The sequence below is a fragment of the Emydura macquarii genome, unplaced genomic scaffold, assembly GCF_026122565.2.
Source record: "Emydura macquarii macquarii isolate MOO-44397 ecotype Brisbane River unplaced genomic scaffold, CSIRO-AGI_Emac_v2 contig_3240, whole genome shotgun sequence".
Taxonomy (NCBI): domain Eukaryota; kingdom Metazoa; phylum Chordata; order Testudines; family Chelidae; genus Emydura; species Emydura macquarii.
The window spans coordinates 4,245,001-4,269,389 of NW_027133377.1; the positions used below are offsets into that span (position 1 = coordinate 4,245,001).

General features: G+C 38.4%; 1 protein-coding gene across 1 annotated transcript in view; it reads left to right on the forward strand.

The window, feature by feature from the left end:
• DCDC1 (doublecortin domain containing 1) overlaps window positions 1-24,389 on the forward strand; it is a 383,998-nt gene that overhangs the window by 137,965 nt on the left and 221,644 nt on the right. Inside the window, exons 10-11 of the mRNA XM_067532113.1 lie at window positions 11,266-11,358; window positions 21,418-21,588. Of these exons, the coding sequence (XP_067388214.1) occupies window positions 11,266-11,358; window positions 21,418-21,588 (264 nt within the window). The remainder of the gene's footprint in view (window positions 1-11,265; window positions 11,359-21,417; window positions 21,589-24,389) is intronic.

Sequence of the window (24,389 nt, forward strand, 5' to 3'; positions counted from 1 at the left end):
CTACTCCTACTCAAGATATTTGTATGTATTTAGTCTATGGAAAGTTACTTTTAGTATATATTGGTTGAGTATTTGTCAGATAGATCCAGCTAACTGTAGGCCTTCCATGAACAATGAAAGAAAACAGAAGTAAGGAAACAGAGGTTAACAATGGACAAAGCATGAATTCACAAGTGGCCTTGTAAATAATATATAGCTAGTAGATAAAGAAATAGTAAAGAGAGTAATGTGTGATTAGCTTGCAGCTGCAGTTTTACTTACTTTGTAGTTCATGAATAGCTCATGATCTATAAATGGATTAGTTCACAAAATTAGTAAAGTGTGTGATACAATGTAGAATGTAGTGCACATGTGTTAGTTTGTTTAGGAATATGTATATAATCTGATTTGTAATTATGTATTTTGGAGTTGCCTGATCACCTCAGGTGTAGCTTTATGAAATGCCAGTAAAGATACTTCATTGATGAGTCTAGATTCGAACTGAGTTTTCAGATTCCAGAGAACTGGATACAATGTTCTCCCAGAACTGGACAAGTGTTCTGGATAAACTGAGTAGAAAAGGTCTCAGAGGAAATCCCAACACTAACTAGTAACCTTAACCATAATTCTGAATATGTTTATATTCCATCCCATATTGTAGATAATAAAGGCCAAATTATCAAAAAGGCCCAGTAGGTGAACTTGGAAATATGTGAAGGCATTTGTACAATCAAATAATTGTATATTTTGTTCTGTATTTGCAAATGCCCATTTGCTGTAAATATGTGTGATTCTTCAGATGCATCCTTTGTTCTCCCCTCTGAAACTGTTTGAAGGGATTTTGTGGGTCAATCTTTCTGCTGAAAAATATTAAATATAACAAACTCATGTTAATATTAATGATGTGTTTAATAGAAAAAGTGGTTCATTTCCTTTTGGAGTTTTCTATGGTTAAAGGAATTTATTATGATGTTATGAATAGTACTGTAGGTTTTCAGCAGTTTATAAATTTAACAGATTACTGTCCATTCCCAGTGTTTTTTGATGAATTCATATGGGCTTGGTTTAGTGAAACATCCATCAAGCCTCTGTGCTATATAGCCCGTGCTAGTCCCCCAGTATGGACTTGGTCTGTCTTCCATGATGCATGAGACAGGTGTTTCTGCTCACTGTTGAATTAGGTTCATTACAGCTGAATTTTTTAGTCTTTTGATGTATCAATATGAGTAATATTTAAACAATTTAAAATGGAAAAAAGCTTCATTTTTAAGATAGTAACAAGGTTGGTTTTATTTTATGCCAAAGTAACCCAAAACATTAATCCCCATTATAGACTAACACCATGTGTGATGGGGTGTGGGCCCCACCCTAGCCCTGATAGGGTTAACAAGAGCCTGAGAGGCCAGTTAGGACATCTGGCATCACCTGAGAAAAGGAGAGCCACAATTAATAGAAAGTGAAGCCCAGCTAAGGACGGGCTGGGACACCAGTATAAAGTCAAGAAGCTGAGAGCACAAGGGGGCTGCTTAAATTAAGGTATAATGCTGTTTAAATAACATGGTATTAACAATAGTTAGCTGGAATGTGCATAGCTTAATAATGCATGGACATGAATTTAAGAAAGCCATCTGTGAAATGGGGAAAAATCCTGATGTAATATGTGTGCAAGAAATATGGCTAATAAGTAAACTTGTATTTCAGTCTACCAGGATATGATATACTCTGGAGGGATCAAGAAGCTACGGGGGGGAGGGGGGGTGGGTGGGTGTGTGTGATCTGTATATTTATAAAAGAGGGACTTGGTTATATTGATGTGCAGAAACTAAGTTTTGAATATAACGTTATTGAGATTTCCATGCAGAACAAAAACACTTGTATACAATTTTATAATGTTTATAATCCATGTAAAAATAGTTTTTAGAATTAGGAAAACTAGTTAATAATGTCAAAACCTATTCATAATTTGTGGAGACTTTAATAGTCACAATGAGCTATGGTGAAAAAGAAAACTGACCTAAACAGTAAATGCTTAGAACAATTTATTGATATGCGTAACCTGATAATATTGAATACAGGTGCACCTATTAGATTTAATTCAGTGGATGGATCCTTTTCTCTTTTGAATTTGGGAATTAGAACAAAATATATAGCTAAAATGTAGCTGGGAAATTCATAAGACTGAATGGGAAGTGATCACTTCTCTATGCTTATTGAGTGCTAAGGCCAAAGAAATGTTGAAAACACAAGAGTTCCTTGCTGGAATTTTTGAAAAAACTGATTGGGGGCATTTTCAAGATTCAATTTGATGAATATTTATGTAGTAAATGTACAAATGACAACCTAGAAGAATTCGATGATAACGTAATAGAAGGAATTATAGCAGCACTTGATCTGGCTATCAACATAAGAACAGCCATACTGGGTCAGACCAATGATCCATCTAGCCCAGTATCCTGTCTTCTGACAGTGGCCAATGCCAGGTGCCTCAGAGGAGATGAACACACAGGTAATAATCAAGTGATCCATCACCTGTCACCCATTCCCAGTTTCTAGCAAACAGAGGCTAGGGACACTTCAGAGAATGGTTTTGCATCTCTGCCCATCCTAGTTAATAGCTATTGATGGACCTATCTTCCATGAACTTACCTATTTCTTTTTTGAACCCTGTTATAGTCTTGGCCTTCACATCATCCTCTGGCAAAGAGTTCCACAAGTTGACTGTGCGTTGTGTGCAGAAATACTTCCTTTTGTTCTTTTTAAACCTGCTGCCTATTCATTTCATTTGGTGATCCCTAGTTCAGGACTTAACAAACCCCGGGCGCCAGGTCGCCATGGCGCCTAGAAATTTAAGTGTGGCGCCTAGTATTGGTCCGGGGGGAATGGCCGCCGTGCTCTGGTCAGGGCGTCACTGCGTCCATGTGGCAGGGCTGAGAGGGGGGAGCACTGCGGCTGCTGTGCTCCAGCCAGGGCACCCCGCCGCTGGGCCCACGTTGTGGGAGAGGGGCAGGGAGAAGGGGCGGGGCTGGGAGGGGAGAGCGGCTGCTGCGCTCCGGCCAGGGTGCCTGGCTGCTGAGCCACGTTGTCTGGCTCCTTAATTTTGGGGCTGGCTTCTAGCTCCAAAACAAATTTGTCGAGCCCTGCCCTAGTTCTTGAGTTATAAGAAGGAGTAAATAACACTTCCTTATTTACTTTCTCCACGTCAGTCATGATTTATAGACCTCTATCGTATCCCCCTTTAATTGTCTCTTTTCCAAACTGAAAAGTCCCAATCTTATTAATCTCTCCTCATATGGAAGCTGTTCCATACCCCTTTTTTGTTGCCCTTTTCTGTACCTTTCCAATTCTAATATATCTTTTTTGAGATGGGGCGATCAGATCTGCACGCTGTATTCAAGATATGGGTGTACCATGGATTTATAAAGAGGCAATATTATATATTCTGTCTTATTTTCTATCCCTTTCCTAATGATTCCCAACTTTCTTTTAGCTTTTTTGACTGCCGCCGCACATTGAGTGGTTGTTTTCAGAGAACTATCCACAAAACATCAACATCAAATTGCCCCTGATTTAGCAATCCAGTTCCCTGGTGGAATGAGAATTGCAAATTAACAATCAAGGAAAGAAGGCATATAAGCAAGCAAAAACACACAACGAATAGTAAAGACTTAATGAATTTTATAAAAGATGTTGTCCTTTGTGCAGTGGCTTTGTGGATTATTAAAAAGGCAAAAAAAGAAAGTTGGAGAAATTTCTGTAGAAAATTGAACAAAGATTCGGAGCTTTTGGAAAGATAACATAAATAATGCAAAGTTTCTACACTTGTCAGAAGGGAGCTTAAAGATTCTATTGTGGTTATATAATGATACGTGGAGGGGAGGGGGGAAAGGACTGCTAATAGAATGGAAACAAGAATTGGTGATACCAATGAGGAAACCAGGCAAGATACATACAAGACATGATTCTTATAGGCCTATTGCCCTCACATCATGTGTGAGTAAAATCATGGAAAATATGATAAATGTAAGACTAGTGGAATACTTGGAGAAAAATGATATTATAATTGAGATACAACTTCAGAAAAGGAAGATGTACAGTTGACCATATAGGGACTGGAAACGGAGATACAAAAAAGCATAATGACTAAGAACTTTATGATAGACTTCCTTGACATTGAAAAAGCATATGACATGCTATGGGGGGAAGGCCTTCTTTATAAACTAGCCAAAATTGGAATATAAAGGAGAATGTTCTGGTGGATAAGGGACAGAACTATATAAGTCAGACTGAGAATAACTTTATGAAAAACCTACAAGCTTACAAATGGAACTCCACAACGGAGTATTATCAGCCCTACTTTACTTTCCATTATGATAAATGAGCTCCTGGAAAGTGTGCAGACAGGAATAGGTATTTCCCTTTTGGCAGACAATTGTTCTATATGGATTAAGCATAAAAGACTTCAAGTAGCTGAGGAAAAGACAAATGAGGCATTCCAGAGAATTTCCAAGTGGGAAAATGATTGGGGATTTAAATTCTTATTTGTAAAAATTAAGGGAATGCTTTTAACAATGAAGAAAATTAGGAAAGACTTGGACTTATTTCTTTATGGTGAAAAAATTAAGATAGTGGTAGTATTTAATACTAAATTAACTTGGAAAGGTTACACAGATAATATCATACAAAAGGGTAAAAGTAGAATGAAATTACTTAGAAGAATTGCTGGATACAAATGGGATGCAGATAAGAAAGTATTGATGATGAGCATTGATAAGACCAGTTTTAAACTACAGATGACAAGCTTTTGCTTCAGCCTCAAAAACAACTGTTAGAAACTTGGAACTATTCCAGGCCCAAGTTCTGCGATTAGCATGTGGCGCAATGATAACATCAGTTTATGTGCTGCAAATAGACACTGGAGGAGCGTGTATAAACCTAAGGATGAAACTATTAGGTCTAAGCTTTTGGGCAAAGGTAAAAAAGAATAATGAAAATAGAAGTACACAACACATTTATGAGGATTGCTGAGAGATTGATAGACAAAATGTTATGGGTTGCCAAAGACTTCCTCATTCTATCAGGGTCAAAAAATAGGTAAAGGAGATATTTAAAATTGAAAGAACTAAAATTTTTTAGTCATGGAAAATCAAATTACAGCAGGACAGTTATTTCTCTCATCTGTGGATTTGGAATTGTCTGAAAAAACTGAGGACGGAAAACATCACACATTATGACCAATGAAATTTCTGAATTAATTTATGAAAAATGGGGCTGTCTTTGCCAAGTCCATACAGACAGATCAAAAGATGGCAGCACAGCTGGAGTGGGAACAGCCTTCTATGATCCTAGTCTTGGTATACCAGAAATCTAAAAGGCTATTGAATTATGTGACTGAACTAATAGAGATAATGTTGGCATTAACCTGGGTTCAAGATGTGTAGACCGGCTGCAGCTGTAATTTTGTCTGATGCCTTGTTAGGCATTATGACAATCAGGTCAGGAACTTCAGGAAGCAGAAATGACATAAAAAATGAAATAATATTCCTAACTACTGAAATAATGCAAGCAGGTATCTGTGTAACAATAGCAGGGATTCTGGCGCATATCAGCATATCTGGAAATGAGGTGGCTGACAAAGCAGCAAAATAAGTTGTAAAAAATGAGGTGGTATTAATATACCCTTAAGTAGACAAGAATTTAGAAGTATGGTCACAAAGGAGCTTATGAAGGAATGGCAAGAACTATGAACTTAGAAAACAAAAGGATGAAGATTTTATGATGTGTGCTCAAAATTGAAGATAATACTATACTTCGTAGTCAGATACAAAAAGAGAAGCAGCTATTTTTAGAGTGTTAACAGGTCATTATGCCTCAAACGGTAAGTTAAACTTATTTAAAAAAATAAAGATGGGCTGTGAAATGTGTGCAAAACCAAAGAAACTGTTGATCATGATCTATGGCATTGTAGGCAATATTCTATGGAAAGAAAGTTCCTTTATGAAAAATTAAGTCCACTTGGAATCAAAGATTTTTCCTTAAAGGAACTAGTGAGACTGTCAGAAAATGGAATAATGCAAAAATTGCTGCATTTCCTAAAGGACACTAGACTAAGTGAAAGGATATAAACATTTTTTTTAAATGACTAAAACTGAATGAAGAAAATGGTGGCCATAGCGTCATATGATGTGGCTGCTGTTCCAAAAAAACAAAGACAAAGAAAGGATCTTCAGGAGAAGGACGTTGCAGTCAGTCTCTGAGATGAGGGAGTTCAAAGGGGACAAGTACAAACTCCCTGGGGGAGCCTGCCCAGTAAGAGATCTGGTAAGAAGCTAGGAGTGGTGAAGAAGCTACAGGAATAGAGTAGGATTCCATGGTAAAGCCAGAAATAGGCAAGAGAAAATAAAGAGACTTGGTAGGAAGGAGCCCTGGGAAACAGCAGCAGGGTGTGGGACTGAGGACCTGGATTGGTGGTTGTAGGGTCCCTGGACTGGAACCCAGCTTAGTGGGTGGGCCTGGGTTTCCCTACCAGCCACTGGTATGGTGGCATAGAGCCTTGAGTTGCAGCTGAATACCATCTGGAGATGGCATTTGGACAGTTGTCCTCTTGTCCTTCGTGACCACGGAAGGGGTGGACTAAAGTGTGACCTGGGTGGAGGGTCAAGTTACCAGAAGAAAGACTATAACGAAGTGAGCAACAAAAAGCAAGGGCACCTGATGCAGTGAAAGCTATATTCCCAGACCTAGATACAAGGAGGCGCAGTAGTGGTCAGTGAGATCTTGCAAACACTCACATGTGACTAACTGTACTTAACTGAGTAATCCCACTGGGTTCAATAGGTCTGTTCACTAATGGAATGTACCTCACTTCTTTGTTTGCAAGAGTGGGGCCTGTGGTTCTGTAATTTTTCAGTCTAGAACACTGACATTTATTGGGAGCTATACTGTTGGAGATCAAGGAATCAAGCTTAACTATTGAAGCTTGAGCTAAAATAATGCTGCACTTGTAATTTTTCTTCAGATCTGAATTGAGATGATTCAAAACCCTGAGTTACAAGAAACACAGAATATAATAAAGATCAAAGCTCACCTATATACTATTATTAAATGACCTAAATACAGTTATCGGTAGAGTATTTTTAAAATTAACTATAGTTAACAACTAGAATTGGTTAATTTGCTCAAATTGTTCACATCCAGATAAAATCAAGTTATTACATTTTTTGTCATCGCTCATCTTTGTCATTTTCTTCTTTATAAACTGAAAATAATTATATAAAGAATATTAATAAAAATTTCAGAAGCTCAAGCAAACTTGTAAAATCTTTATCAGAAGTACAGTTATAGAAATAAGGTCTTTTCCAAGACAGCTATAATGTAGAATTGTGCAATAGTTATGGTATGGTTGTCCTGCGCTGACTAGCAGCCACTGCTCTTTTCCCATACATAAATGGCAGCCAGCAATAGCTAGAAACAAAAGAGCCCTCTCCCACTCTCTGAATACAGTGACATTCATTCTCAGAGAAGCAGGGGCAGCTTTTTGAAAGCAGTCTTCTTCAGCCCAACAATAACACACAATGAGTTATTGACTTGTTTATATATGGAGCTCTTTTCAGTAACTAACTCTGACTCCCCACAGTCTGGACAAATGATTGATTTCGTTGTTAGAAAAAGAGAGAGCTCTTGCACTAAACTCTGTAGTGCAAACTACTTTCCCCCTATTTGTTCCCCTACTGAATAGGACCTTATTAAAATGCACTTTCCAAAAAATACCTGCAGCTGGCCTTTATAAGCATGTTTTGTATATATAAATAAGTAATTTGTCCCACTCTTTTGTATAGTAATAGGCCATTGGGGAATCTATATATATACATATATATATGAAGGCTTATTGCCAAGTTGTTATGTTAAATTGTATTATTTATATAAAACATATAAAACAAAATTCAGATTTTGTACAGTAGTTCTGTGCTAATTGGTTACAAATATTAACATTTTAAAATTAATAGGCATATGGTTTCCATATGGTGACATCTTGAGACTATAAATAGGCTATATGTTCTACATGCAGGTTAATTACATATTTTATAATATTTGAGCAAACTATGAAAATTCAATTTAAATCCTTTTATGTTTTGAATATATAATTATTGATCCATTTGTCAACTCATAGGTATATTTATAAAATATCCAGCCTACTCTTTGTTATATTCTATCCCCTGAAACACAAACATTTTCCATTAATTCTTTATGTCCGTCTACTGAAAGGAGAAATGATTAATCCACCCTTTATTATCTTCCAAGGGTTTTCGTTTTGTTTTGTTGTCTCTTCTCTTTAAAAGAAGTTGGCTTTCTTAGTTCCTGCTTAATCATTATGACATATTTTAAATGTATACCAGCATTTGGTATCTTCTTTCATTAAAATGTTTATATGCAGCACGTAAAAAGTTGGCATGTACAGCTGCTATGCTGGAGGAACAATTTCTGTGTGATCAGAAAGTGTGGCTCACTTTATGCTATATTGAGCTCTATGCTTTGCTAGCTGCATACCCTCCATGGGAGGTTAAAAACCCATTCTCCTCAACAATTTGTGGCGAAATTATGTCTGGGTTGCATCTTACAAAGAAATAAGCAAAAGATTATAAGAATTTCTTAAAAGTGACCACTTTGTAAAATAGCCACAACTAGCCTTTAATTGCACATCAGGCCTGATTCTCCATGGTGTTGCATCTACGTATTCAGTTACGCTTGTGCAAAGTCGATGTAAAATACTACCAGATCAGAATGATAGCATTTTAATACAGCACTGCGTAAACTCTGCAGAGTAGTAAATGATTACAGAAGATGCCAGGTGGCAAAGAATTATGTCCATTGTATTGGGGTTTTTTTGGTTTTGGTTTTTTTTACAATTTTCTCCACATGATTTTAAGAAAGGGTAGATTGCCTATTCATCCAGATGCTTAATGTTTTCAGAAAAATCTAGGGACCCTGGACCAATGTCCATCAAATTTGCTGATTTTGGTACTGTTATGCTCTGGCTTGCTGTTTGCTTGTTTACTTTTTTCCTTGTTTTGTATTTATTCCATCAACTTTGTGCTCTCTTTCCCTGTACTTCTTATGCTTGGACTCTGTCTATACTATACTGTCTATAATGTTCCATCCAGTTCATCACCACCTGGGTTATCAATGCTGGGAGCCCTAGTGCAGTTGGGACACCAGCAACATGTCTCCTAATCCTGTTCAATGCTGGTCTGACTGGCACAGTACATAAAATGGTGGCAGCAGCTGGCAATCCATATACATTAATGCTATCAATCTTGCTAACATGGGTGGAACTGAACTAAAATTAGCAACAGTGGGTAATACTCTGAACTGTATTTTGAAGAGCTTCTTGGTTTTGTCCCTCCCATATTTAGTACATTTATAATATTTGATGATACAGGGATTTACTGTGAATGGTGCCCAGGTTTAGCATTGAAGGAGAAACTGTCTTCCTAACTTTTAATTGGAACACCAATATTTTGAAGTGTTTCTAATCTTAGAAAGACATATGTAGCTAACTCTCTTGGACAAAATTGTTCTGTTGGACAAATTATACCTCTCTTTAATCTTATTGGAAGGCACCCACCTGTTGTCTATCTGAAATGAAGCCTAATATACAAAATATTTTTCAAACATCAAGCGCTTTGACTCCATGGTGATGGGCATCATATAAGAGCCTGAATAGATCAGAAGCATATTTCATGCAGTCTGGACAAGTGAGACCTGTTGTGTGTCTTCCATTTAAATTATGCCAGAAGCAGAGATGCGCTAGGCATAAATAACTGCAGAATTGTGCCCTAAAAGAAAAAAATGAGCATATTATTATGTCTGGATACTTGAAGTAAACACTATTAATGCTGCATAATTTTTCAAAGTGAAAATGCAAACTTTTGATTCATCGTTTGCTTTACATATTTCTTATTTGATTTCTATTGGTGTACAATATTGCAGTATGTATTTAAATGTGGTATTGTTCATAAATACAACAAGAATTTGAAAATGTTCAAATATCTATGTCTTACCTTTTCTTAATAATGGCATGGAGCTTTGTCTTCCTACAGTACTCATATTCTTTTTTGGTTTCTAAGCATTTACTCTGTTGTATTCAGAAAGGTATAAGGGCATCTACAATGTGTTTTATCATGTGAATGACAGCATTTTGTGTGAGGTTAATTGTGCTCGTGCCCATTGTGGGTGGCAAGAATAAAACCTTGGCTTTATGGTGAAAGGCTTTTGGCTGCAACTTCACTATACTTTAACATTAATCAACCTTAACTTGTACAGTTGCCTGAATAGTTACCTAGTCACCCTCAGTCGTTCTGCTCTTACTATACTCCAGTTATGCTCTTTGAAGGCCAATGGATGCACCAGTGTCCAGTCATCTGGCAACATAGCCCGCCCCAGTAGCAAGTTACCACCATATGTTTTTCCTGTGCAGAGACTTGGACTTCGGGTGTTTGGCATTAAGGCTTATTCCAACATGTGTAGTCACAATTTCTCCCAAAGTGCGGGGCTGTGCGTAAAATCCTGGCCCCACTGTAGACAATAGCAAAGCTCCCATTGATTTCAATGGGCCAGGATTTCACCCAGTAAGTTCTCACAATTGATAACCTGAAAGTGTCAAATGTAAAGGTGGTGCACTTGCATTATTTGTTTGGAATCTGCTCCTGCAGAGGGGACAGTGGCTCTGTCCAAGCTTTGTGGTCCTCATACAGTGATCCAGAGTGGGGTAGGGGCAGGAAAATTTCATCAGAAGACTATTGCACCAGGGGAAATATGGAGTTGGAGCCAGTTCTTTCTTAGCACCCCCATGAAGTGATAACAGCAGTCCTCATCCAGAGAGCTAGAATTTGTGATTGAGCAGCAAGTTTTATGGTAGTGAGTGATCGGGAAGTATTAGATACCAAAACTATGCATCCTTATTTTATTATAGTCTATATTAGATATATTTTAAAAACTGTTTGTCAACTTCAGAATAACTATCATATAAAAATTTTAAATTTCATATATTCAAAATTAGGTTATTCTTTCTAAAGGGTGAGTTTTTTCATATGTATTCTAAATTGAACCTATCCCTATAATGTTGATAAAATCTGTATTTTCAAATGGCTGTATAATAATTTTGTGAATGAGCTTGTGTATGAATGACTGTATCTCAATGTCATATTAAAATGTTTTCACTGTTGTAAATATGGGTTATGATCAACAGCATATTATGCACATTTCAAGAAATTATTTTAAATTTTTCAGCTGGATTTTGCCATTGATGGTCAGAGAGGGGAAATCACAGAAAAAGGCATTCTTTCAATGACAACAGAGGAATTATATTTAGAGCAAGAAAAAGTAAGTGAATAATATCAGTTAAATATTTTAATAAACCTGGAAAAACATTTCAAAGACAGTGAGAGCTATTATTTATAATTGAATATAAAACTGGTTTAATTCCTGCCTATAACTAAAACAGAAAGTTTTTAAAAATAATCTGCTACTTATTAATTTAGTAGAAGGCATTTATAATACTGATTTCCCATGTACACATCATGAGTTCAGATTTCCTAACCTCAAAATTTACTGCTGCATTTTGCTGTTAAAGCAAGCAGCGCTGTGATATCAAGATGCAGATGGAATACTCCTGCTTGACTACATACTGAGTAAGAATTAGTGTCTTAGTCTCCTTTCTGTGGGCTGGGCTTTTCCTTTCTTAGAGTTTCTCAGACAAAGTGCCCAATGATGGCAGCATGAATGTGATCCTGTTTTAAATTTCACCTCCCACTGCACAATGATTCAGTTCTTTTAGATTAACTCAATTTGTCTTATCAGGAATAAATTGATAATGTGGAAACTGGGCAGGACAAGGAGTTCTTGAATTAGATGGGAAAGAGCTAAAGAATATATTGAAACCAAATGAGGCCCTGTATTACACATACTGACTCCAGAAATCATGCTCTTGGCAGTATCTCATATTAATGCATGTACAGGAACACCTGTTCAGGACTACTGCTTTTCCAAGTCTGTAATCACCATATTGGTTAAAACTGCTGGGTATTGATAAATATGTTAGACCCGTAGAAAAGCAACAGCAGTTAGCCTGTATAAATTGAATTCCTCATGGGAACTGAGTTGGGAATCATTTTAACTGTAGACCAAAGGAATTTGGCTGTATAATATTGAACAATCCTCAGCCTACCTATGGTTATGATTGATTCAACAGAAAATCCTCTTTAGGATGCAGTGAACCACCTCATGTGCATTTAAGGCAGGCACAAAAGAGGATTATAAATATAGGATATGTTGCAAAGCCCCTGGCTCATTGATACATATGGTCTGGGATTGCCCTAAAGTGACATGCGTTTGGAGAGATGTCCGTGACAGAACACATTTATTTAAATTTGGATGTTCCTTTAACATCTGAAACTTTCATACTAGGACTGACATAGATAAAATTAGATCTCAGAAAGCTCCCAAAATCCTGGTTCCTCTGGACTGATTCTTTATGCAAATAGCTTATCTTGGAAAAGTGGAAACCTTGTCCATTTCTAAAGATTGAAGATTCATGTAATAACTTATTTGAAATGCCTGCCCTTGAAAGACTCATGCACATGCAATGGCAAGAACATACAAAGCTTCAGGACACAGGAGGTTTTTGGTCTAATTATTTTGGTTAATCATTACTTTTCTTTATACAGCACTGAAAATTTGTAGTTTACATATATGTCTGGCTGATGAGCATTTACCGGATCATTACATTTTCCTCACATCTGTCGTGTTCTTTTTTCCTCTACTCATCCTTCTTCTCTAGTGAAGTGTCCATAATGGATCTTTTTCCTGTCCCTCTTAATCTCATCTCCTCTTCTAGACCTTTCTCTTCACATCAAGGATAAAATCCTGACCCCAATGAAGACAATGGTAAAAGTCCCATTAGTGTCCGTGGGGCCAGGATTTCACCCCAAGATTATTATTTTAAAATGCTGTTTAAAGTTTCTGTGATTTGTTTGTGTTTCCTTCCAGTGGTTTCACTCAGTAAAACTTCCTAAACGACTAGTTTGTAGTCTGACTTGAATAGGCAGTACATAGCTATTCTGCCCCAGGAGCAGGACAGGATTCTGGAAGCCACCATCTGGTTTCTGCTTCCTCCTTACTGTAGGGTAGAAGTACTCTGTATCAGCCCCCTTGGTGGCACAGTTTACTTCCCCTTCTCTGTCAGCTGTTGTGCATAGGTCAGCATATTGAATGGGTATAGTCAAGGCTCCATCAACCCATTCTGTGCTCACCCGTATGGGAAGAGGAGTAACAGCCCAGTGGCATCTGCTTTCTCCCACTCCTCACAGAGTCATCTGATGGTAGTTAGATTGCTGAAAATTCACTGTATGCAGTATTACAATTGCTTTGTATACTCTAAAAGTCATGCATGGCCCTGATCCTGTAATTGGATGCACAAGGGCAGAGAGACCCTTGTACCTAAATGAATCCCCATCAACCTCAATGGGATCTTATGCAAGCAGAAAGGGCCAGCCTCATGTATTCAGCTATAGGTTTGATACCACTCATTGTATGTACCAAGTTCTGCAATTTTGTTTTTTGTTTTCAGAGAAAAGTTATTTGTTTTCAGGGAAAAACTATAGTTTACAATGTCAAGACATAGTAAGATACTGCAGGAAATATTGTAATGAAGAACTATTAAATTTAGTCTTTTTCTCACAAAGGTTCATGCTGTGAAATTGACAGCATATTCTATAAATGAAATAATAATACAAAATTGGCGTTATTCAATAGTGGACCATGATTTCCATGGAGATTCCTGAATTGCAAAAACACTTCACTCTTTCAGATAGATTATGAATCTATAAATTTTGTAATGGCATCAGAAAAAGAATATATAATCATCTTACATTTTAAGGTATTGTAGAAGTTAAAAAGTTATTTATAATTGTATAATTGATGTTTATTTTTCCTTTCAATAATCTATATGTGATGTCTTATTTTCAGTCCTGTTATTCTCTTCTTTGTCTACTCATTTTTAATTCCTCACCATTTGTACTATTTACTTTTTCTATCCATAATCAACTAAATATACTGTACATATTGGCCCCAGTCCTAAACTCCTTGCTTAGGCAAAAGTCCTAGGACTATCTCTGGAGATTGAGCCAGTAGCTCCCTCTGGAGTTATATAAATTTCTGTGGACGCACTAATTCTGTCTCTGCCTGCTGAAAGGCATGCACCAAATGACAAAACATTTATATCCTCATCCTTTATTAGAAATGATCCTGAGGGACTAACCAATTTCTTAATTCTAATCATCCAAGACAAACAGAATTTACTGCTCTCTCACAAAAATGTTACCTAAAAGTTTCTCCTATGAGCCTATGGTTTTCTTCGATACTTTGGAAGCACATGACAATAAAAGAAAACAGCATAGTTAATATCTATACAGATAGATAGATAGATAGATAGATATGTCTAAATCACACATACTTTGTAATTTTAGGTGTATAAACACTAAACATTTACATTCAAACTACACATGTGCAAATCAGTTTGATATAATTTAAGGATGGGAAATAATGTGAAATAATTGGTCAGATGTTCTACTCTACTCCAGCAGGCGGGGGTGGGGGCCGGAGAAGGAGAGGCTGGGGAGGTGTAGGTTGTGTTAAACATTTATTTATTTAGGAAATGTTAACAGGTTTACAAATCCTTGCTATCAGAGACAAAACAATAATCCCCCTGCATGCAGAGTACCTGAGGGATATAGGGCCACCAAAGAGGCTCTATGCCACCCTTTTCCCTAGCTCCTGGTGTAGGAAAGGGGGTGAATCCAGTGTGTCTATCTGCTATCTGAGTTCTGGAACAGTCTCTGGGCATAATCAGAGGTGGTTTAAAGTTGCCTTTTCTCCTCCTCTCCCTGGCAGATTTGCAACAAGCACAGCTTACCCAGACCAGAGAATCTAGCTAATGTGTTTTGTCTGTTTTGTATTTTTAACAGATCTATTCTAGATTCTCTCTATCTTATGCCTCTCTATTCCATATGCAGAAATAAGATTTTCACCACTGCTTTCCATCTCTGCCGTCTTAATTACTTCCCATATCATTTTGATAACTTTCAATTCTGCTTCTGTTGTGTGCTTCGATGTTATCTTTGGTCTACCTTGTCACCTCTTGCTGAGGGGGTTCCAGTCCCATGGCTGTCTTGTTATGTTATTCGCGTCTTTTTTCCATGTATGTGCTAGCCATCTCTGTTTTGGTTCTGTAATTTCCTGTACTATCAATTTCTGTTCGTCCTTCTTCAGCACTCTTTGTGGTATTTTTTTTTCTGACCAGCTCATACTGAGGATTTGTCTAAGGCAGCTGTTTATGGAAATTTAGAATGTAGATAATCTGGTCAATAAGATTCAATCTTAGATTAATTGCTGGAATTATCAGTATTATATAGGATCATAATAGAGTAGCTTTAAACTTATTTGATACTAATTTGAATGCCATATATTCCTTAGGGATTTAATTATAGTCACTTATACATGTGTAATCTTTATTTACATGAGTAGTCCCATTGAAGTCAATAATATTATTTGTGTGCCTAAGATTTGCAGAATTGGGCCCTATAAATCTATGATAACGTCACTACTTGGGGTACTATCAGATTTATCCTCAGAATTCTCTGTTCCTTCCACCCAGTTTAATATGCCATCCTTATTATGAAACAAAAATATTTTCAATAATGTAAATCTTCCATCTCTTTCCTTACGATTGTTGCTCCCCAATAGCCTTATTTTCTAACACATATCTTGTGGGATTTGATTCTAGATTCTAGAAGGTGCTAATCTCCTAGGGCCAGATATTAAAGGTATTTAGGTGCCTGATGATACAGATAGGCACCTTTCAGAAGTGATAGCTCACTTGATGCCTATCTGTATCTTTTGGTGCCTGAATACCTTTAAAAACAGATTTTAGTGGGAGTTGAAATGCTGCAAACTCTGAGGTGCTGGTACTTTCCCAATTGGATCCTTAGTTTTTAAAAAATAACAATTTCCTTATAATACTTAATGTCACTTCTCAGACCTGGTTTAGAAACACATTAAGGATGCTGGACCCAGAGCCTAGCTAGTATAGATCCACTGAAGTTGCCAGAGCTTGTCTGATGTACATCAGTTGAGGATTTGGCCCATTAAATCTAAGCTTATATTGCTATTTTTGTGTATCTCCTGCCCTTTGTGCAGATTTCAATTGACGGGTTCATTGCAAAGTAGCTCAGAGCACTCCTTGATAACATGTGTGGACTCTGAGTCACATAGCATTTCAGCTGACATTAGTACTAAGGAGAACAGGAGAAACAGGAGGAGGTGTGAATAATAATAAGAGGACTTTTATAATAAACATAAATCTTACAGGTTTCTTTGTTCCGACTTTACAGGAGCACCTTTAAATGATAAAGGCATAAAGTATATGATTTAGAGGTATGAATAAAAGCTGCATATTCTGTATAAGCATAACCAGTATAGTAGTTTTGCAGTGTCATAAACATTTACTAACCCAAGCTCAAAAAGCCACAGATGCACCCTTCACCATGATGATTTCAGATAATGGGGGAGAGTGGGGTGAAGATTTGACTACTGCACCAAAAAAGCTTACTATCCCTCACTGAGTAGAATTTTGCAAGGCCACAATACATAGTGGATCGAATCCTCAGCTGGTGTAAATCAGCACAGCTCCACTGAAGTGAATGCAGCTACACTGATATACACCAACTGAAGACCTGACCCTGTATTTTTAATAGGAGAAATAGCTAGTTTCCCTATTTCCATACACTTTTTCTTGGAGCAATCATCTGCTCACTTACCATAGACCCACCCAAATCCTGCACTAGTGTCACTTCCATGTCGAGTTTTCCTGGAGAATGAGGAGTAAAATGTGTAGGCTTTCTGCAGCACAATGAGAGTATGCATTTTTTCAACTTATGTGTACGTAAGCCTTCTTTTGTGAATAGGACTCATAGGGTCAGATAATGTTTAAAGGGAAAGGCTTTATGTCTCTCAGGCCTGCATGTTTCCACATGGATGCTTCTACACACACAGAGATTGAATTATGAACAGACCTATTAATGCTGGGATCACAAAAGGTCAAGTTTTGTCTTCTTTTACCTCTATTCAGAATTGCTTTTGAAAAGGGGGAAAAAAGAATTTGCAGAAAAAAATGATTCATGATGAAGAATTTAACAGGTCTTCTCCCGCCCCCCACTTTTAGCAACAAGTGGGAGTTGAAAAAAAATTCTTATTATGTAAAACAGTTCAGGGGTATTGTATTACTAGATTTTAATATAATTCACTTGGGTCACATGTAGAGCTACCTTTTGGGATGGCCTGTTATGTAAAAACAAAAGGAACTTCTGTAAAATGTTCCTGGTACTAAAATGTATAAAATTTATCTGAAGAAATATCTTAAAATTTCCCACAAAATAATCAAGGGTGTTTATTTTTCTAATAACAGTGGAAGGCCAAATCCTGAATTATTTACTGACAAAACTCCCAATTGAGTCATAAAGTTAAATTAACAGTTTGAGCATTTTCAAATTATTGATTTAATAAATAATTTTTTTAAAATGCATATAAAAGTGGATTTCTACTTACGGCATATGATGCGAATCAACTTCAGAGGTGACTGTGAAATACCTGACTGTATACACATTAAAGGATTCTGGTCATCTGGGTAATCATGAAAATAAAACACTGGAACACATTTATTAGAAAGTGTTCTAAGAATCCTCTCCCCTAAGTAACATTTACATTATTTTACCCAATACCATTGCAGTAGGAAAATCAACTAAATAATTTGGCTGAGTTATGTCTACTATCAGATTTCCACATCCTGCAATGAGCTGTGCAAAATCTTAAAATCAGTCTGTAAAATTTAAAACCACCTAAAAACGTTGTCTTCTATTTTTCAAAAAAATCTTACAAAAAACTGTATAAGAAACAGGAAACAAAGCATAAGGGAAACAATGGTCAGTTTTCAACATCGCAAAAGGTTAACAAGTTGAGTGCCTTCAGGCTCGGTATTATGTTTGATGTTGTTTACTTTATTAATTAATCATCTGGAAAAGATGCAAACAGTAAAGTGGGAAAATTTGCAGATGAGACTAAATCATTTAAGTTAGTTAAGAGTGGAGAGTACAGTTAGTAACTTCAGAGAAAGACCTAACAAAAGCTAAGTAAATGGTGTGATGACAGATGAAATCCATTGTTGTCAAATGTAATATAATGCATATTGGAAGGAATAATTTGCACTATTCATTCACATGCTGAGTTCTAAAAATGGCTGTTGCCACTCACGGAAAAGATTTGGGGATCACTCTGGACAGTTCAAGGAAAATCTCTTTTTATAGTGCACTGACAGCCAAAAAGCAAACAAACAGTTAGGATATATAAAGATGGGATAGAAAATAATACTAAAAATACTATAATGCCATTATACCTGCACTCATCTGGAACATTGTAATTAGTTCTGTTCACCTGTATGATAAAAGTTATAACAAATACAAAGGATTTAGAGATGGGTGACAGAAATTGCTACAGGCTTCTAATTTTTTTTTGTGTGAAGAGACATTGAAAAAATTGGGATTGTGTAGTTTAGATAGGAGAAGAATAAGATGGAACATGATAAAAGTACAAAAATAATAACAATATAGAGAAGGTAGATCAGAAACTTCTGTCTACTCTTTCTAATACTAAAAGAACAAAGGACATTCAGTAAAATTGAAAAGCTACAAATACAAAACTGACAAAAAGATGTGCTTTTTTTCTTACATTGCACTTAATTAATTTACTCATTAATACAATATATCACTGAGACCAATAGCTTAGTAGGATTCAAAAAGAGGGTTAGATGTTTATTTCAATAATTAAAACATCCACAGTTCTACTATGTTTGCTTAAAAAGTATGCTTCATGTCATAAGCCACAAACAGATGAGGGTTAAGAAAAAACTTCCTCTGTAAACTTGTTATTCTGTACTTGTTCTTTACAGTGGATAGAAGCTGGATATGAGTCAGCAGTGTGCCATGGTTGCCAAGAAGGCTAATAGCATATTGGGCTGCATTAGTAGGAGCATTGCCAGCAGATCGAGGGAAGTGATTATTCCTCTCTATTCAGCATTGGTGAGGCCACATTTGGAGTATTGTGTTCAGTTTTGGGCCCCCCACTACAAAAAAGTTGTGGACAAGTTGGAGAGAGTCCAGCGGAGAGCAACAAAAATGATTGGGGGCTGGAGCACAAGACTTATGAAGAGAGGCTGAGGGAATGAGGCTTGTTTAGTTAGCAAAAGAGAAGAATGAGAGGGGATTTGATAGCAGCCTTTAACTACCTGAAAGGGGGTTCCAGGGAGGATGGAGCTAGGCTGTTCTCAATGATAGTAGATGACAGAACAAGGAGCAATGGTCTCAGGTTGCAGTGGGGGAGGTCCAGGTTGGATGTTAGGAAAAGGTTTTTCACTAGGAGAGTGGTGAAGCACTGGAATGGGTTACCTAGGGAAGTGGTGGAATCTCCATCTTTAGAGGTTTTTAAGCTACGGCTTGACAAAACCCTGGCTGGGATGATTTAGCTGAGGTTAGTCCTGCTTTGAGCAGGGGGTTGGACTAGATGACCCACTGAGGTGCCTTCCAACTCTAATATTCTATGACTCATGGAGCTTCTTGTCCCTTTTGTCTGAAGCAGTGAGTTCTGGCTACTGAGTGAAGCAGTGATCTGGTTCCATATAGCAATATCCATATTATTTTTAAATATGCAGACATTTAGAGGTCTTTGGCCATAGTAATGGGTATCTTGCAAAGTAATAATAGGAGGATATTCTGCATCTGATTTCAATCAAAACTTTTTTCTTTTTTCTGAAGCATAATGTGCTTCAAATCTCTTAAACAGCACAGAAAAATTCTAACTAAGGCTATACATACATTTCAGGGTTCTAGTAGGATCACAAACACAGGAACTTTGTTCTCATTTTAAAACTTATAAATGAGTTTGTGTATAGCCTTATATATCTCAGTTGCCTGTGTAGTGTTCTTGATCTATCTATACAAAAACTGAATAAAATAGAACAAAAAGAAAAATGTCTAACTATGCAATACAAAGCTTTAATTCTTTTATTTACCACCCTACTTATCTCTTAAAGGTTGACAAAATTAATGACATTCATGATCTGATTTTCATTGTTAGGATCTCAATTCCATATAAAAATGCAATTATTAAGTGTGGCCAGATGCATAAATGTATGCTCTACCATGTGATTTGGGCATGTAGTTATGATAATTACTCCCCCAAATGATTATGAATTGTGTGTATACTCTTTTTAAAAATAGCTACATAATTTGGACCATAATGTTAAGGATTAATTATGAAACTATCTCTATAAGTAGATAAACCTTGCAGCATGCCATAAATACCCCAAAAGTTGGGATTTCTGGAACCAAAAGTATGGAGAATTCCAAAGCTCCCATAGTGTAAATATTCTCCTTTCAATTCAAATCTGGAAAGTGCCTGCAATAGCATCCCTGCTGATTTCAACTTCCAGGATGGTGGAAAGGAGGTGTGCTAGATTTAAATTCTTGATGCTGGTGGTTACATTGGTAACTTATGTTGGCAACTGTTGCTAATAGTTCCCAGGATATGAGCTCTAAACTCTAGCTGTAGCACCAATACTGTGTATCCTAAATATCATTTTTACCCCTAAATGGGTAAGCCAGCCTTTAAAATTTTTCTCATGGCTAAGTAGAGCATCTTTTTTACTGATATGTGGAATCATGACGAATGTAGGCACTTTTCTCATTAAAATAAAAATATGAACACCACCTAACAAAGACATGTTAAATGTCTTAAAAATGCTGTTGATGGAATTAGGAAAATAAACATGTTAATAAATATATCCAAGCAGATGTAATTCCAGTAGAACTATTCCTTGGAAATTATAAAGTTATTTATATCTATTATGCGTCACTGGTGATGTTATGCACTGTAAGCAATAGGTTTGTGAATGGAAAAGATTTTTCAAAAAGGGGGATTTGAATGACTGATACATTTTCATTCATTAAAGATGATGATGATGCATAAGTAACTACTTATGAATTATGTGGCCATCCATTACTAGAAAAGGAAAGACAAAAATAAATATTTGTTTCACCCATTGCCTCTGTTGTGTATATTTCTTATGTGGTCTTTCTCTCTGAGACACAAACACACACAGAGACATCTGTCTATAGTAGCTAAGTAGATATAGAGAGAGATCAAATACATTCTATACTTCCATTCAAAGTTTGCACTGAAAAGCCATCTCTTCCTTCAGGTTTATAATGAAAATTCTTGTAGGTGTGACATCAACAATTGCCTCTGGCTAACAGCTCTTGTAATTTAACCCTTCAGGTGAACAAGCTGATGGAGGAATTGCAGGAAGCTATCAAGAGCTACAAAGGTCATCTCTCAAAACTTGCCCCACAATTACAGGCTGAGCAGGAGCAGTGTGCCTCTTATGTCTACCAGCACATTAAAAGGCTTCCAGCAAATGCAGTTCTCCCACAAGGCCTGAAGCTAACGGTGGGTGTAGTTTAATAGCTTTCACAGTTTTCCATCTTGATACAAAGAAAAAACCCACTTTGTTTTTAAGTCACTGATGCCAAATATTCTTTTTTGAGTGCTTGCTCATGTCCATTCTGAATTAGGTGTGTGTGCACCACATGTACTGGTGCTGGAAATTTTTCTCTTAGAGGTATTGGTAGGGCCAGCTCTAGCGCCCTCTGCAGCGGCACACATATGCGCCCATATATAGGGCACTGCCGGCTCCCCTCCCTTCTAGTTCCTTCCTACCGCCATGATGGTGCTGGAACACTCTCTTGCTCTCGCAAGTCCTAGTATTCCTAGTGGTATATCTGTTTTATAGAGTATATAGTTGTTAGTTAAACTTGTTAGTTAGTAGTTAGTTAGTTCATTTACCCAGGGTCAGGGCATGCCCAGGTGCCCGGGGTTTAAGTCCTGTGCTTCATGCAAGAAGCCTGTGCCATTGAGTGACCCACACCAGAACTGTTTGAAGTTTCTTGGAGAAGCTCACATTTGTGAAAAATGCAAAATCTGCAAGAAGTTTTGCTCACGAACGAAGAAGGACCGGGACATTAGGCTCAAGGCCCTTCTGATGGAATCAGCACTCAGACCAGTGTCGTAGCCGAGATCAGACTCGATACCTAGTACCGAATACTACAGTGGTAGTTGTATTCAAACCCAGTGGTGTTTGACATCGCTGGTACTGAAGAAGAGGAAGACACACTCTGAGAAAGAGCCAAAGTCAGCTAAGAAAAATTCAGGGACTGCTGAAAAGCCCGAATCAGCCCCGAGAACATCTCTTGACGCCCTCGCTGGCAGTCTGACACCCGCACCACCGCCAACTCCAGTCCGCACTGACTGTTGGTCCCTTCTACGCCTGAGGTATTCCAGTTGATGAAGGATCTGTTGGCCTATACGGCAGGAGGGTAGGGTATGGCACTGAGGGACAGACACCCCAACTAGTGGCTAATCAAAGGGAAAGCTGGCACCGGTACCAACACAGCACCCCCCATCTACAGGACACCATTCACCGATCCTGCAGCAGTCGCCAGAGTCCCAGCACCGTTCCCCTGAACTGCAGCGAGATAGATCGGGGTTGCATCTCCAGTCACTGGACATTAGGCGCCGATCACCAGAACATCGGTACTGGTCAGCAGAGCGCCGGCATTCTCCAAGTCCCCCAACACCGCTTGCCGAGCTCCCGCATCAGATCACTGGATCCCCAACTCTGTGAAAGTCCTTATAAAAAGCCCAAGGACAAGACGCAGTCGAAACACAGCCAGTGCTCGGGATCTCGACACTGTTCCCTCACACCAGAGCCTAGGCATTCCAAAAGCTGCGCGGAGAGGCATGTAGAGTCTGCGCCCTCATGGTCGCCAACAAATAGCTCCTCGGACTCGGGGGAGGAGGTTGTCATTCTCCCAAGAGCACAAGTTCCCAAGCAACCCACCAGATTTCCCATGCTGACTCAGATGGCCCTTGGCAATTTTGGAACCCATGGGGTTCCCACAGAATATGGTGCCCTACCCTCAGTTGTCAGCTGGCACCTCGGTACCACAATCTTCAAAGGGCCCAGCTGCGGAACCGAACTTAGATGTGGGATCAGACCATGAGGGTTCACTCTCAGCCAGCCCATCAGTGATCACCCCAACCTGGAAAGAGGATCCAGCCCCTCCTCAGATTCCTGCCTTCTCTTCCTCCTCACCGGATGAGACGGTAGCAGGCCCCTCTCATACCACCCTACTGGATGATTACAGAGTGCACCAGGATCTGCTCAAATGGGTGGCAGCTAATATGGGCCTCAAAATAGAGGAACTTTCGGAGCCAGTAGTAGAGCTCTTTGCCATCCTGACATCCACAGCTCCCTCCAGAGTAGCCCTCCCAGTGCACAAAGAGGTGATGAAACTGGCCAAGGTGCTGTGGCAAACCCTGGCCTCCCGGATCCCACATCTAAGCATGCAGAAAAGAAGTATTATGTGCCCGCCAAGTGATTTGAGTATTTGTATACACACCCATCCCCAGGATCGCTGGTTGTTGCAGCAGCTAACGAACGAGATAGGCAGGGGAAAATAAGTTTGACACTGAAAAATAAGGAGGCCAAAAAATTAGATTTATTTGGTTGAAAGGTTTATTCGACAGCAACTCTACAGCTGTGGATTTCCAACCAATAAATGTTGTTGGGGCGATATCATTTTAATATCTAGCAGTTGCTGGAGAAATTTGCCAACTCCCTCCCACAGGCCTCCAAGCAGGAATTGGAAGCAATCCTGGAGGAGGGAAAAGCAGTGGCTAGAGCCTCCCTACAAGCGGCGTCAGATGCAGTGGACTCAGCAGCACGGTCAATGGTCTCCGTAGTGTCAGTGAGGAGAGCGTCATGGCTCCAATCATCCAGTCTCTCAGCTGAAGTTCAGCAATCCATCCAGGACCTTCTGTTCAATGGCTCAGCCCTCTTTGTGGACCAGAGCCACTCCAGACTGCATGGGCTGAAGGACTCAAGGACTACTTTGTGATCATTGGGTCTCTACACCCCATCCTCGTCCAGGAGGCACTTTAGACCCTCGCAACAGCAGCGCGTCGGGGCCAATCCCGGGGAGAGCCTATAGGAAAAGAAAAAAGGTTATACCCTCCAGTTTATTCGCTCCTGCCCTCCCACCCTCTCTCCCTGTCCCTCTTCAGAGATCCCTCTCACAAGCAGCTCCTCATTCAAGAGGTACAAGCTCTGCTACAAGTGCATGTGGTGGAAGAGGTCCCTCAAGGATTGAGAGGTAGAGGTTTCTACTCCCGTTACTTTCTGATTCCAA